The sequence below is a fragment of the Bufo bufo genome, chromosome 8 (genome assembly GCF_905171765.1).
Source record: "Bufo bufo chromosome 8, aBufBuf1.1, whole genome shotgun sequence".
Taxonomy (NCBI): domain Eukaryota; kingdom Metazoa; phylum Chordata; class Amphibia; order Anura; family Bufonidae; genus Bufo; species Bufo bufo.
Window position 1 is genome coordinate 181998192 of NC_053396.1, and position 15794 is coordinate 182013985.

At 46.1% G+C, this 15794-nt stretch overlaps 1 protein-coding gene across 1 annotated transcript in view; it reads right to left on the minus strand.

The window, feature by feature from the left end:
* Positions 1-6390: 6390 nt before the first annotated feature.
* The window catches only part of NUMBL (NUMB like endocytic adaptor protein), a 53294-nt gene continuing 43890 nt past the window's right edge, over positions 6391-15794 (minus strand). Inside the window, exons 3-10 of the mRNA XM_040406175.1 lie at positions 14508-14649; positions 13902-13976; positions 13195-13269; positions 11843-11983; positions 9618-9822; positions 9062-9361; positions 7422-7583; positions 6391-7138 (exon numbers count right to left, since the gene is read on the minus strand). Of these exons, the coding sequence (XP_040262109.1) occupies positions 6432-7138; positions 7422-7583; positions 9062-9361; positions 9618-9822; positions 11843-11983; positions 13195-13269; positions 13902-13976; positions 14508-14633 (1791 nt within the window). The 5' untranslated portion in view covers positions 14634-14649 and the 3' untranslated portion in view covers positions 6391-6431. The remainder of the gene's footprint in view (positions 7139-7421; positions 7584-9061; positions 9362-9617; positions 9823-11842; positions 11984-13194; positions 13270-13901; positions 13977-14507; positions 14650-15794) is intronic.

Consider the following 15794-nt stretch of genomic DNA (forward strand, 5'->3'; position numbering starts at 1 on the left):
ACGGTAGACTCCAGAGACGCATGAAAATTCACAGTAGTCACTCACCGGCTGATGCTCCTGTTGCTCCTTTTTGGAGGGTTGCCTTACCAAAAGCAGTGCTTGAAAAAAAGAGTTGATCACTGGGGAAGTTGAAGGGCTATTTGATGACTTTGGCTACAAGTCATGGTGTTGAGGTCATGGGTATAAATTAAATTGCATATGTAAATGATTCAAGAGAATCTGTCAGCGGGAAATTCACATGGCCTCGTGGGGCTAGATCAGCCAAATGTAATGATACCTTCATTCTTGTAATCCATATGCAGTGCACTGAGAGGCCGGAGCAAGTCACTCTGTGCACCCTTGCTCCTCCTGCCACCCCCTATTGACAGGACCAGGTAAGAGGACCTATGCAGGAACATGGACCTTTCAATGAAGAAGGAGAAGACGAGGGAGGGCCTGGCAGAGGAAGCAGGAGGAGCAAGGGTGCACAGGGTGGCTTGGATCCGCCCTCGGTGCACTGAACTGCTCATTTGCATATAGAATAAAAGTACTTTTTCTCCAGAATGAAGCAATGGATTGTTAAGTGACATCATGATATTCGGCAGAGCATTGCGCCTGCTGTGACAGTGAATTTCTTGCTGACAGGCCCCCTTTTTAAAGGGTTGGACTGCATATATTAAGAAGCAGTTCAGTAAGGCTACTTTCACACTTGCGTTTTTCTTTTCCGGCACTGAGTTCTGTCACAGGGGCTCTATACCGGAAAAGAACTGATCAGGCATATCCCCATGCATTCTGAATGGAGAGTAATCCGTTCAGGATGTCTTCAGTTCAGTCATTTTGACTGATCAGGCAAAAGATAAAACCGCAGCATGCTACGGTTTTATCTCCGGTGAAAAAAACTGAAGACTTGCCTGAATGCCGGATCCGGCTTTTTTCCCCATAGGAATGTATTAGTGCCGGATCCGTCCTTCCGATCTGCGCATGTGCAGACCTTTAAAAATGAGAAAAAAATAAATACCGGATCCGTTTTGCCTGATCCGCTATTGCAATGCATTTTTCAGACTGATCAGGATCCTGCCTGCCGGAATCAAACAACGCAAGTGTGAAAGTACCCTAAGCTATCGGTGGAGGTGGCTTTGTCTCCATTTGTGATACCTGAATACATCCAGCATGTAAATACACTCTCTTATATGTAAGCACCTGTTATATATCGTATATGCAGATTTTATACTCTTGTAGACACATGATCTGCGTAGAATTATAATCTATCATGGAGGTAAATTTACACTTTAAACAGACACCTGAGTCAATTCTGAATATGCACACGTCTATATACACGTTATATATGGATATGGTCTAAAGATACTGTATATGGCGGAAAACAGCAGTTATTGGGTTTTATTCTGTGGGGGATGGGGGGGGGCAGTATTCTCCCTGTGTGTTGGGGATAAATGAAAATGTAATTTATTTTTTTTAAAGAGTAGATATCATTGTAAACTCTGCCCTAGGGGAACAGCAAGAAAATGGCCCATTATTGGTATTGGACAGACATGTATATTGCAGATAATATATATATATATACATAAATAAAGACTTTGACTGAAATTTCTCTTTGTGACCAGTAGATGGCGGTGTAGCATGAAAAATAATATGGCTTCTCAGTCTGGGGCCTCCAATTTTTGTGGATTTCTATATAAGTGAGTTCAAGTATAATGGAAGATCTTTTAAGATGGTCTGATCAGATGCAAATACTTGTGAAAGATGTTCCCCTCCTAAGGGCTGATGCACACAACAGTATGTATTTTGCTGTCCGCAAAACAATCCGGATGACGTCTGCGTGACGTCAGTTTTTTTTTGCGGATCCATTGTAGCAATGCCTTTCTCTGTCCGCAAGGGCAGGGCTACGGAATGGACATACAGATGTGGACAGCACGTGGTGTGCTGTCCGTATTTTCTGTGGACCCATTGAAATGAATAGGTCAGCATCCTATTTGCAAAAAAAAAAAAAATAACGGACACTGAAACAAATTACGTTTGTGTGCATGAGCCCTAATTCAGACAGTACTTTAAGAACGACTTCGTTTTATCCGTAGTTCTCGGTTCTTTCCCGGTCCGAGACTAAGATCTGAGATCTTATGAGATCCGTCATTCATTATTCTGATGCCAAAATCATCATGTTTGATGCCAAATTCTGTCTGGACTACGGTAATATCTTTAACATCTTCATATATCTTTATAGGGTCGGTGGTCTCCTGTATCTTACTGATACAAAATTCCACCTGCAAAAATCAGCAATAAAATTTGTCTATCAGAAGGTGCCACTAGAGGGAGCTTAGGAGCCAACTGCAAACTATGTTAAAGGGGTATTCCCATCTGGGCATTCATGGCATATCAATAGGCTATTCCATATACATCTGATAGGAGTCGGTGCCAGAGATGGGACCCGCACCTATCTCAAGAATGGGACCCCGCTGTGAATGGAGAGAAAGCCGAGCATATGTGTCTTTTTCCAGTCACTGCTATGGAACCACCGAAAATTAATTGATTGAAGAGTTGGCCGTGCATGCGCAGTGTCCACTTGTCCTTGCACTCGCTGGACTATTTTCAAAGTCCAATAGCAATGAATGGAGAGCATAAAGGGGCCCCGTTCTTGAGAAAGGACCAGGGGTGGAACCCACACCTATCAGACATTTAATAAGCGGCCCTAACCTCGTTTTCTTCACTACCGCTGACATGCTGTTCCAGATTCACTAGTCTGTTTTCTGGTCCAGGCGAATGTGCAGGCGTTATAACGAACGTCATGTACATTGCAGGCCAGAAGCTTAGTAGTAGAAGCAGAGCTTCCGGCACATGCACAGTTAACAGCTCATTACTGCACAAGCGTCCCGGCGCTGACTGCGCAATAGGAATGTCTGAAACTAGCAGCATTTTGGAAAGCAGAAGTTTGGCACCGGAACACCATAATCAGCAGGATCAACTCTACCAGGCAGTAGGTGTGGGTGAATTGGGTTGATCCTGCTGACAGCTTTAAGAAATTACGGTAATCTGCACAGAATTTTTTTATCTATTTAGAGAAAAATACGTTGCGTTCAAGGGCAGACATTCATTTAAGGTTTCTCAAATGACATCACAAGAACATTGGCAGTCTACACAAATTATGAGATGATCCAAGATGATGGCAGGCTGTAAAAAGAATCTGTCCCCAGGCAAATCTACTAGATCACCATGGAACCGGTCAAGTGATCCCTCTCAGCAAAACAGGTGAAGAATACGTGCCATTTCACATTGTCTATGATGGGGTGGAGCAAGAAGACCACTGCGGTCAATCAATGGTTAGAACTTCATCAGGAGATGCTGGTGGGAGACACACTTGGTCTTATGCCACATGGCATAATATAGGGTACCGGGGGTCCCCAAGCTATTTTTGGGGACCCATTTTATTTTACTTGCCCTTCTTTTTTTGTTTTCATGATAATTTAGTTCAGTTTTTGTCCTCCTGGGAGTTTCTTCAGTAGGACACTATCTAGGGCGGGACATTGGTCAACTACCCGTATGACATTCAAGGGATGATCTCCCGAATATCATCTATCCACAGGATAAGTCATAAAATGTAGGATCGCTGGGGGGTCTGACCACTGGGACCCCATGCATACTGAGAATGGGGGTTACTGAGTGCGCATGCCAGTCCACCGCTCCATTTATTTCTACAACAAGTTCGGAGGACTGTCGGCATCAGTCCCATAGAAGTGAAGGGAGCGGTGGCCCAACAGGTCCTGCAGCTCTTTATACCTTTTAGACCAGCGCTTGCTCTTGTAGTTCAGACATTAGATTCCTTCAAGGGGTTGCACAGAATTAGATAAACATGGCAGCTTTCTTCCAAAAGCAGCGCCACACTTGACCACAGGTTGTGCGTGGTACGGCAGCTCAGCCTTGTTCAGTTCAACGATGCAGAGTTGCTGCAATATCTGACACAACCTGTGGACAGGTGTGGCGCTGTATCTGGAAGAAGGCAGACATGTTTATCTAGTCCCATGCAACCCCTTTAATTGTCTAGATGTCTTTGTTCAGTAAAATTCAGATGACGAAAACAACTGTTGTGCAAAATAGCATTTTTTTTCCACATTTGACCACTTCTTGGATGAATTTGGCCACATGTGTGCAGATTTCCATTCAGAAAATTCACAGAGTAATACAGTACCAGCTAAGTGGATGAGATTTTCAAAATCTCATGTACACGGTGCAGTAATTTTCTGCGCAGAAACTGCGGATTTTGTAATCTGTGGCGTGTCAATTGTTTGTGCAGATTTGCAATGCAAAGCATGAGATCTGGGGAAAATCCATGTCATAGTCCGTGGCAAAATCCACAAGTAACACCTGTGGATTTTGGCGTGGTAACACAGCAAAAAAGTGCATTAAAATCCGTATAAACTGCACTGTGCATGTACCCTTAAAGGGGTTGTCCACCTTTCTTGTGCTTTTTTTCCATACCCAACACTGTGGCCGGATCGGTGGTGGTGAGCATGGGTTTCCGGCTCCATTGCTCCCCCTTGTACGTTGCTGATGTCGTATCTACCCGCATCAACATCCTGTTCGACACAGGTCACGTGACTGCTGCTGGCTATGACTGCTATGGCGGTGATGTGTCATGTCCCTGGGTCACGTGACACATGGGTTACTTGTCACTGCTGCGACAAGACATTGGCTGTGGCGGTCAACCACGATGTTGAAGCGGGTAGCTACAGGACCAGCGGTGCTTGAGGCGGAACGCAGTGGCTTGTGTCAGGTAAGTCTGCTCACCATGGGTCCGCCCGTGCTGTTGGGTCTGAAAAAAAGCTAAGAAAGTTGCATGTATCTGCATGGGGAGCATAGTAATCCATATTCCCTATACTGATCTGTAGTAAGTGGCCAAAGGTGGAGAAACCTATCTGTAATGGACCTTGACGCGACTTCTCCCGGCTATCTCCCAATTTAGTCAACTTCCATTTCCAAAAGTTAATTTTAACAAATGCAACAGAACTAGGAAAATATATATTAAATATGGAATACATTTGGCATATAAGTTACATTTATATATATATAAAAAAAAAATACAAATAAAACATAACGCTACAAAAAGAAACATAAAAGGTAACTGGGTCTATACAAGAAGTATAATCGTCTATGCTGCGATCGACGGTTTGGTCACAAATGACACGAATTATGATTTGGCACAAAGAAATGAGATGAAACAGCGAAGCTTCCCTCCCCGGTCCATAAAGGAGGCGGCCATTATTGTGGTCAGAGCCAATATGAGGCCACCAATATCATCTGCCTCCTCTATGTGCAGAGGATGCACGCTGCGCAGCCGCCCACAGATGCAGCCATGAAGGGTTAAATCCTGGAAATGAGAAGCCTGGATGCCCGGTGCTGCCCGGGAAGGGGCATCACCGGCACAAGCAAGAAGAAGTCTAAAGCGCGGAAGAAAAGTGTGCCACTTTATAACATGGATAAATGGATAAACGAGCGCCATTTATGTAGGTGCCATTGTCTTCTTTGCTTTCTGATCCTGGCTAAATATAATTGCCGATTCTGTCCAGTTGGTATTGCAGTGGCAGCATATCGCTGGGTATGCCATCACTTGCCAATAGGTGTGGGTCCAACTAACTAAATGGAACTGAGCTGCACTTGCCTAGAAGGCCCTGGCATGATGCAGGGAAAAATCCAGAACGCCGCAGCCCATTTACTTTGTGTGCCGGAGGTTGAAACCCTACAATCAGCATCTGATGCCTACCGAGATGCCATCACTTCCTATGGGTGAAATACTCCCCTAAATGTGTGCGTCTATAGCTGTGTGTGCAAGTTCCACGCTCTTCCAGCAGGAGGCAGCAGAGGCTTGGAAGCTCCTCTAGATGAATAATTTAGAACAGACCAGCAGTATATACAAATAAATAATAAGACCTGATAGAAGACCCAGCGACAGAAAGAGCGCCCCCCACGGGCAGCGGTATGGGCAGCGTGCCCACTGTGGGGTAAAACTATGCAATGATGTGAGTGACATCCGCCCCACGTCCAATATATCCCACCTCAGTGCCTCGCTATCACTTACCTCAAACCTCCTCTGCACCTACATAACCATTCTGCTGTTCTTAGAACGCTCGCGTTTCCTACCTCCATGTTCCAGTCATACATTATTCCCATAAACCAAGATCTTTCTAGATTTTTGTTTTCACATTCAATAAGCAGGTCTGGCGGTCCTCATCCCCAGTGGCTACAACATAACGGGCGACCCTATCAATCCCATCCATAAATATGGATGTGGTCTTTTTTTTTTGATCAGATGATCTCCAGTTATACCCCCCACCCTACCCCCCACTGGCATTCAGAGTCTTGGTCCAGGACCGGCCAGGAGGATTTGCCATGTCTACTGACACTTCATCCTGAACACAGTTTACGTAGACTTGGTGCCATCTTGGCTACAATTCTATCTGGAAAGTTTTTTGAAGTTCATTGGAGAAAGGGTTGGCCATACGTTGCTGAGACTTGGACTCGAGTGCTGCCCACTGAGCTTCAAACTGGTCCACCTCCTGTGCTGTGGAGGCCAATCTAAGCTGGCTGGGATCTGGAGGCCATGTACCATTGGCTGTGCCGTTTGACTTTGGTCCTGATGAGAGAGGTGGCTGGGAAGAGGCAGGGTTCTGGATGCTTGTGGTTGAAGAGTAAAGAATGTTTTGTGGGAATGGGTTGGTTTTACATGCCAGGTTGGAGGATGGGACTTGGGTGGCAGAACAAAAAACATTGGCCACCATCTGAGACGGCGTAATACCCACCACAGGCACACTGGGAGCAGGGTAGGACATGCTGTTGGCCATAGATGGAGTATAACTACCTACAGGTACATAGGCAGCCTGCATATGAGGAGCAATAAACATGCTAACGGGAGCAGGAGTGGCATCGTATGAGACAGGATAGGCCTGCACAGCAGCTGGTACTGCCATGGGCACAGCCACCATAGGTTGAGGTATGGGCTCTTGTTGCTGCTGCTGCTGTTGCTGTTGGGCTTTGGCTGCTTTCGCTACCTCTTCCAGCCATCGCTCAGCCTCAGATGGTGTTCGGCGATGACCCATCTGAAAGTTAGAAGGGGCTGGGGTGGTCATTGCTTGATCTGTCCATCCAGGGACGTCTAGAAAGAAATGGGCAAAATTAGAGGTGCCAATATGGAGTCATCTTTGCAATACACATATCTAACAAGCTGTTGGACAGACTGCAAAGGGCGAAGGAACCCTGGCATGTTATGGTTCATGAGCTAAGACACCCATGGATTGCCAGAAGAGAGTTGACCCTGGCACCCTTTCCAGCTCCACACCCCTACCGTCCTGCCATAAACTTCCTGAGGACCTTATTGAGAGTCTGGATGAAATAAGGCCAAATGGTAGACCCTGTTGTCTTTCTTCCTGGTTACTCACTCTGTGCCGTCTGCCGTGGTGCCACATTAGGAGGGGTCATAGTTCCATTGCCATTGATAAAGGGGTCTTCCGGTGGTATGTTAGTGAAGGAGTTATTGATCTGGTTGCAAAGATCGGTAATTCCATCTGGATCCGGGGGTCCTGCAGGATCCATTTCTGTGACTGAGAGAAGAAAAAAAATAGCCATCACTACTCTGTCCTGTGGACCCTGAGGCATGTCACCCTTCTTTACAGAGCATCTGTCAGCAGTTTTGTACCTATGACACTGGCTGACCTGTTACATGTGCACTTGGCAGCTGAAGACATCTGTGTTGGTCCCATGTTCATATGTGCCCGCATTGCTGCTCTCTCTGCAACTGCTGCACCCTCTGCACTTTGATTGACAGGACCAGGTGTGATGATGTTTTCACCGCCTGGTCCTGTCTGGTTTCAGCAAATCACTGTTTCTTGAGTAATCAAAAGTCAAACAATTTTATAATTTTTGTTTCCAGATCTCTGCTTGCTGTTATGCAATAGGTTTACTACCAGTTTCATTGTTTACTGCCAGTAGATACAAATCTGTCCTGGCCGCACGACTCGTTACAAGACCCAACTCTGATAACTGTACTGCCTGATCACCACATGACCAGAACTGGAAGGAAACAGCGCCTCTCTTGTCCATGGGCTATGTCTGGTATTGCAGCTTAGCCTTAATTTAGTAAATTAAGCTGAGCTGCAATACCAGACACAGCCTGCAGATAAGAGTGGCGCTGTTTCTAGACAACTCCTTAAAGCTTCACAGCGATGTATCATATTTTCAAAGCTGTTCTCTGCATTGTGATTGACGAGAAACCTAGCTCTGCATGCAGACGGACGCCTTGGTGGAACCAACAGACTCCATTGTAAGTCAATGGGGTCTTTTTGGTGCCACTGATGTTGTGCAATGGATTCGTCACAGTGTTGTGGCATCTGTTGTAAATGGAAGTCACAAAACTGATGTGAACATAGAAAGCCACAGTTTAAAGGGGTTGTCCCACAAAAAACATTCTACATTTTTCAAACCAGCACCTGGATCCGAATACTTTTGTAATTGCATGTAATTAAAAATTTAGTATAGCCAAAGAGTTATTCAATAAAATGTATCCGTGGAGCGCCACCTGCTGTTTGTTCTTTTTCTTATTTCGCCGACCACCTCACTGAGGTGGTCGCACGTGCTCAGTTTAAATCTTCAGTTGCCACCAGCCCTATCTTCTGTTAGAAGCTGTGACAGTTACAGGGAGAGAGCTGCACACGCCCCCTGAGAAAGGACACGCCCCTGAGCTGCCAGCCTGATGTAGCAGAACAATTGGAACAATGAATGGGGAGATCTCTGGATCCATGTGAGGTCCAGGGCTGGTTCTAGCTTTGTTACAAAGAGATTGTCATATGCTATATGATGCTCATTTTTACATCAATCATAGCACAACCCCTTTAAGTCATCCCTCCTTGCCCAGCTGAGGACCTGACTGTCACACATTTGCTGTGTATATCCGTCGATTTTTCCGGTGCATACACCAAGCAGTGTGAATAAGCCACCGATTCAGTTTTAGGCTACCTTTCAGTGCTGAAGCAGCGTGATACCCGGACCCCTGGATTTACTGTCTTCATACGTTAGGTCTCACCTTGGCTCTTGTCCTGGAAGTTGGTTTTGCGCTGTAAGGTGGACGGGAGCTCGTTGAGTCTCAGCGACAGCTGCCTCTTGAAGGGCGAGTTCTTCTGGCTCAGAGCTGGGAACCCTCGAAAAGATCCCTGTCTCACAAGCTGTTCCAGGGGAGCGTGTCTGCGGGGGATGGCATGCTGGCCGCTAGTGTCCCCCTTCTCTGCCGGACCTGAGTGACCTTGTAGTGGAGAAGAACTCTCCGGCGGGACTGGCAGCACCGGGTTGGGTGGCGCATTCACAGGCTGGGTCTGAGCTGCTTCACCTGAGGAACACAGAGACCACCAGTGACCTACTCAGATCCTTCTCCGTTCCATATTCTAGGGCAGTGTGATTAACCTGCGGCACTCCAGCCGTGGTGAAACTACGACTCCCAGCATGCTCCATTCATTTCTATGGAGTTCTATTGCGAACAGCCAAGCAAGTGTGCATCTTGGGAGTTGTAGTATTACCACAGCTGGAGTGCCGGAGGTTAGCCATCACAGTTTCTAGGGGCATTTTGCATTTTTCCACAATTTTACCTTTCTTCTTATCCTGTGCCTGCTTCATCGCATCTTCGCGCTCCGTTTGCTGGGATCCCGAGGTGACGCGGAAGGATCCCTCGCGGGCAAAGCTGGTACGGCTGGCATCGAAGGATGCAGTGACTCCGCACTCCTTTTCTCGCTTCTGCTTTCGCTCAAGGCAGGCAGCAAACGCACAGCCCACAGCATGACTCAGGCGCTCCCCCTATGGGTAAGTCAGGCACGTAGGTTAGCTGCCCTGGGACCACACCACCACCTAATCTGCCATTTTTCTGAACTGAAATAACCAATCTTGAGTCCAAAACTGTATGAATACTTGTTAAATAAGTTCTTAATAAATAGAGAAGACATGGCTGCTTTCTTTCAAAAACAGTGCCATACCTATCTACAGGTGGTGTGTGGTATTGCAGCTTAGCCTAAATTATGTCAGAGGAGCTAAACTGCAATACCAGACACAACCTGTGGACATATGTGGCGCTCTTTCTAGAGGAAAGTAGCCATTTTCCTAAAATCCTATACAAACTCTTTAAAGGGAATGTGTCACCAAAATATTTATCTGCCAGTTAAAACCAGATAGCAGCACATCTCCTATTTTGTAAACGTTTTTGATTTTCTGATTGCAGATTTTTTTTTTATTGTATTTCCTGAACATGATTTATGGAGGCATCTCCCCTCAGCTGTTCTTAACATCATTTACAAAGCATTAAGAAAATTGCTATACGGCAGCGACATGGTCCATAGACACAATGGTCAGGAGAGGACCTCATTGACTTCTATGGGAGAGTCTTCTGGGCATTCTCTGTGATCCGTGCAGAGGTCACTGTACAAGGAAGGAATAGATGAGCTCTGACAATCACCTATTGTGAATGGAGGATCCTGTCTTATCTATACACAGAGGTGATATCATTACAGGCAGGATTAGAATGACAGATAAGCAGATAACTGCAGTAATGTGATCTGTACAGACCAAGAAGTGGCGCCTATTATTAGGCTTAAAGGTAAATTGATTGGGTTGCACTCGTTGTCCAATCTGTGAGGTGCTTCAGTGGAGTGGATAGAATCCAGGTAAACAATAGTAAGAGAGATACCACCGCACACTCAGGGTTATGTGACATATCCTCCAATGAGTACATTAGTAATTGCGGAAGAATGCCTTGGTCACATAAGTCCCATGAGTAGGGTAATCGGGATTTAAGTCCGCAGCCTCCCCCCGCGCGTTCACGCTGTACCACGGGGGCCCTCCTGAAATCCCGATTACCCTACTCATGGGACCAAGGTCCGAAGTGACCGAAACGTAAAGACTCGGAGTCACGAAATTGGCATTCTTCCGCAATTACTAATGTACTCATTGGAGGATATGTCACAATAAAAGTATTTTATTTGCATCATAACCCTGAGTGTGCGGTGGTATCTCTCTTGAGGCTCCATTTACACGTCCGCAATTCAGTTCCGCATTTTGCGGAACGGAATTGCGGACCCGTTCTTTTCTATGGGGATACACACGATGTGCTGTCCGGATCCGGAAATGTGGATCCACACTTCCGGGTCCGCAATTCCGTTCCCGAAAAAAATAGAACATGTCCTATTCTTGTCGGCAATTGCGGACAAGATTAGGCATTTTCTATTATAGTGCCGGCGATGTGTGGTCCGCAAAATGCGGAACGCACATTGCCGGTGTTCGTGTTTTGCGGATCCGCAAAACACATACGGATGTGTGAATGGACCTTTACTATTATTAGGCTTAGTGGCCAGTGCAAAAATTGCAGGATTTTATAGTTTTTGTTTAAATATACATATTGACATAGTAATTTAAAAATATCATCAAAAATTCTTTGATAAAACATAAAAATGTTAGTTAAACAATAGGTAATTTTTTAATGACACATTCCCTTTAAAGGGGTTTTCCGGGAGTTTAATATTTATGGTCTATCCTCAAGATGGGTCATCAATACCTGATCGGTGGGGAGTCTGACTCTCGGCTCCCCCGCTATTCAACTCTTTGAAGAGCGCCGAGTGACATCACATTCATCCATTGTGTGGATAGGGCTGAGCTGCAATACCAAGGACAGCCACAATACAATGTACGGCGCTCTGTCTGGTATGCTGTGAATCGGTGCTGGGTGTCAGAGCCCCACCCCCACTCCTGAGGATAGATCATCAATATTTTCCTATTTAATGTACATAGGGCTATTAATTATTACTATACTCCCCTATAGTAAACTCACCGAATCTTTCAAGGCCATAAAGCAATGACATATCCAGCGTCGGGTAGTTCCGTCTCGACATATATAGGAGAAAGCCTTGTCAAAGTTGCGGTCTGGTGCACAGAATGAAACCTTTTCAATGGTTTGGTCCACTATGAGATCCTGGGAAAGAAAGAGAAAGGAGATGAAAGCCATTATCTGTGGATTACTGTCAGGGACTTTACACTTTACCTTCTCTGCAGCCCCTGAGATAGTGACCTCCATACAGGGGTGGCTGTGGCTGGTAGGGAGGTTCAGCGCTTTCTAAACAGGGCTGAGCTGCAGTACCAGACACAGCCACATGGGTGTGCACCTGCTCCATCAGGTACTGCAGAGAAGAGGCCGCCTGCTGGAGAGCGCCACTGACTCTTCATTCTGCTGACAGTGGGTCCCAGGGGTTACACGCCCATTGAAGGCCTTTAAAATAATGGAGAACCCCTTTAAAAAACCTCCCAAGTCCTTGCTGTCCTCTTGTGTGAAGTGACATGATTTCCAGATGTTATATGTTTGGGTGGGGAATCTGGATGACTACCAATATGGCCGCCATTACAGCTCTTATACCACCTAGTGTTCCAGCGGTGGCCGGTAACGGGACATCCACCAAACTGAGGCATAGTTTCCAGCAGTTCCGAATTTTCAGAGACAACCCCAGCAAATTTGGTCTGTCCTGGACCAAAAGTGGGCACGACTTAGGTAAGCATTGCCCATAAGTGGGAGGTCCTGGGAAGGTCTGCGGTTGTTCCCATGCCTTGTGTTGGTAAGTAGGCTGAGGTGATGCACAACTTTAGTTTTCAGTAAAGATGAGCTGTAATACCAGACCCAGCCTCTAGACTAGAGTGGCGCTGTTTGCGAAAAAAAAAAAAAGGAGCAGACCCCTTTTTTCTAAAACAGGACAACCCCTTTAACCTAATGCAAGAGACGCAGGTTCCAAGGTAACTGACATAATTAAAGGGGTTATTTGAGATTTTTATACTGATGACTTATCCTCTGGATAGGTCATCAACATCTGATCAGAGGGGGTCCGACACCCAACACTCTGTTAATCAACTGTTTGAAAAAGGTTGCGGCGCTCCGGCGAGTACCGCGGCCTGCTCGCAGTTCACCAAGCACAGCGCAGTACATTGTTTAGTGGCTGTGCGCGGTACTGCAGCTCAGCCCTATTTAATGGAATGAGACTGAGCTGCTCCTAGGCCATGTGACCGATGAGCGCAACATCACAAGACAATCCCTTTAACCCTTTAGGCTCAAGTGAGCTGGTGAGACTGTGGAAAGGGGATGTGATAATTGCGTGACGCATTATAATCATGGCTGCTCTGAATTAACCCTGTCCTCACCTTTGTCTTATCGTCCACAACTCGCAGTCCATCAGCGGAAACCCACAAAATGGCTTTTACTGACTTCTTACCGAGCTAAAAAAACAGAGGAAAAATTGGCGCAATTAACAGAAGTTATGTTTAATACGTTGTATCTGTCCTAAGAAAGCTGGGTGGCATCCAACGCGGCACCCATTACAATGTTCCCGGACAAGGGATATTCATTACAAATGTTTCTAATGTGATGGAAGAGGACTGCTGTATAGAATGTGAACACTAGAGGGCAGCACAGACCACTATGATCCCATAGTCTACCATAGGTTGATGGAGTGAGAATGCTGCTAATATAATAATCTATATGACACTGTGGACATATGGGGAGGGGGGTCCCAGGTGGGTGTAGTGAACATTATGTACTTCATCCTCTCACCGCTCTATAACTGGGCACAGAATGGCTGGCAGTGCCTCTTTGATGATGACTTTGGTCTCTTTCCTAATTCCTCCCCCGGATTCTGCAGAACACTGACATGCCGCCTTTCATCTTATCTCCAGCGAGCACATAGGCCCAGATTTCCTGCCTCATAATACCCTTCACAAAGTCTCCATGTATTATGCAAATCCATCCAGATGTGTCACCACCCGCTGTAGGACCACCCCTGCAGTATTATCTGTGCCCCTATAATGAGATTTGGAATTGAGGAGAGTCACACATCATTGTACAGGCTCACCAGCTTCAGCTTCTTCACAGCATCTTCACATACGTGCATGCCCCGCGACTCCTCCACCTCCACGTGCCCCAGGTACTGCGAAGAAAACAACAAAGATCTTATCAGCACAGTACAGAAAGTGAGCACTAGAGGGCGGCATAGACCGCTATACTCCTATATAATAAGGCAACTGGGTAGGGATGGATAGATGGATAGAAGCTAAGATATGAGAGAAATGATGCAGTGGCGTAACTAGAAATGACTGGGCCCCACAGAAAATTTTTGAACGTGCCCCCCCAATCCCCCTAGCAACTTCTTCGCAACTCCTGACTCCTGTGCAACCCCCACTCCTGTGGCTAGTCAAGATTGCGCTCTCAGACGAGCCCCGGCAGCCGCTACGCCCGTTTCCTATAGTGTCTCTGTATATAATGTCATTGTATAATACTGTTGAGGGGGCCCTGACAATAAAAATCGTGTCCCCTGTTTCCCCCATAGCTACGCCCCTGAAATGATGGGTAGATAGATAGATATATAGATAGATATGAGAGAGATGATGGATGGTTATAGATAAATATATGAATTAGATAGACAGATAGATTTGATCAGTCGATAGATAGACAGACTCACCCTGACAGGGAAGCTGCATTTCCCCCTCCTCACGGCCTCCTCGTCTGCCCCCCACTGGTGGGGTCGGCTGGCCTCTGGGACATACGTTGGCTTTTTCCTCCGTAGGCTCTGCCGCAGCTTGTTCATCTCAGGAGGTGCCGGGCTAAGAATAAGTGAGGCGGCCATAAAGACATGAAGTGAAATGCTTTCATATCCCTCTTTACTAAACTGAAAGTGGGGTCATGTAACACAAAAGTACACCTGTTACATATCCGTGAGGGGGGCATGACCACTCTGCAGGCAGCATTATCATCCTGAGGGGGTCTCAGGTCTTGTTCATGTCAGTAACATGGAACAAACACCCCCAATATCCTCCAAATTCTACAACATTATGGCTGATAGCAGAGAACATTAGCTATGCTATGACTGGTACCTGGGGAAGCTGTAATGGCGACCATACTGGTTGTCACTAAACTAATTTAGTGATCTCCAACTGTGGCTCCTCAGCTGTTCCGAAACTACAACTCCAGCATGTCCTGATAGCTGGGGCATGCTGGGGGTTGTAGTTTCGCAACAGCCAAGGAGCCACAGGTTGGAGACTACTGACCCAGTGTAGCACAGCAAAATTGTCAGGGGTTTGGGCGGCTGGTGGCGAACCTCACAGGAGACCCAATGGTACAAAAATTCCAATGTATCCACGAGCCTTAAAGAGTCAATAATTCCTAGAATTCCACACTCTGCCTTCCAGACATATGTGAGGCGAGATTGAAAACATATGTTGAGGAAGATGTTTACCCGAAAGCTGGATCCAGAATGGTAGAAATAACACAGAAACAAAAAAAAGAGAGCAAAAAAAAGCAAGATCACTCATAGGGCCATTAAATAGCAAAATAAAGCAAGGGGGCAAAAAAAGAAAGAGAAAAATAAAGGGAGACCCCGCCCGGGGCTAAAAAATAGACCAAGATAAAGCAAGACTCCTCCTGGGGCGAAAGAAGAGCAAAATAAAGTGAGATCCTTCCCGGGGTGAAAAAAGAGCAAAATAAAGCAAGACCCCTCCTGGGCAAAAAAAATAGCAAAATAAAGCGAGACCCCTCCTAGGGCCAAAAAATAGCAAAATAAAGCGAAACCCCTCCTGGGATGAAAAAATAGCAAAATAAAGCGAGACCCCTCCTGGGCCAAAAAATAGCAAAATAAAGCGAGACCCCTCCTGGGACGAAACAAGAGCAAAATAAAGTGAGACCCCTCTTTGGACGAAAAAAATAGCAAAATAAAGCGAGACCCCTCCTGGTATGAAAAGAGAGCAAAATA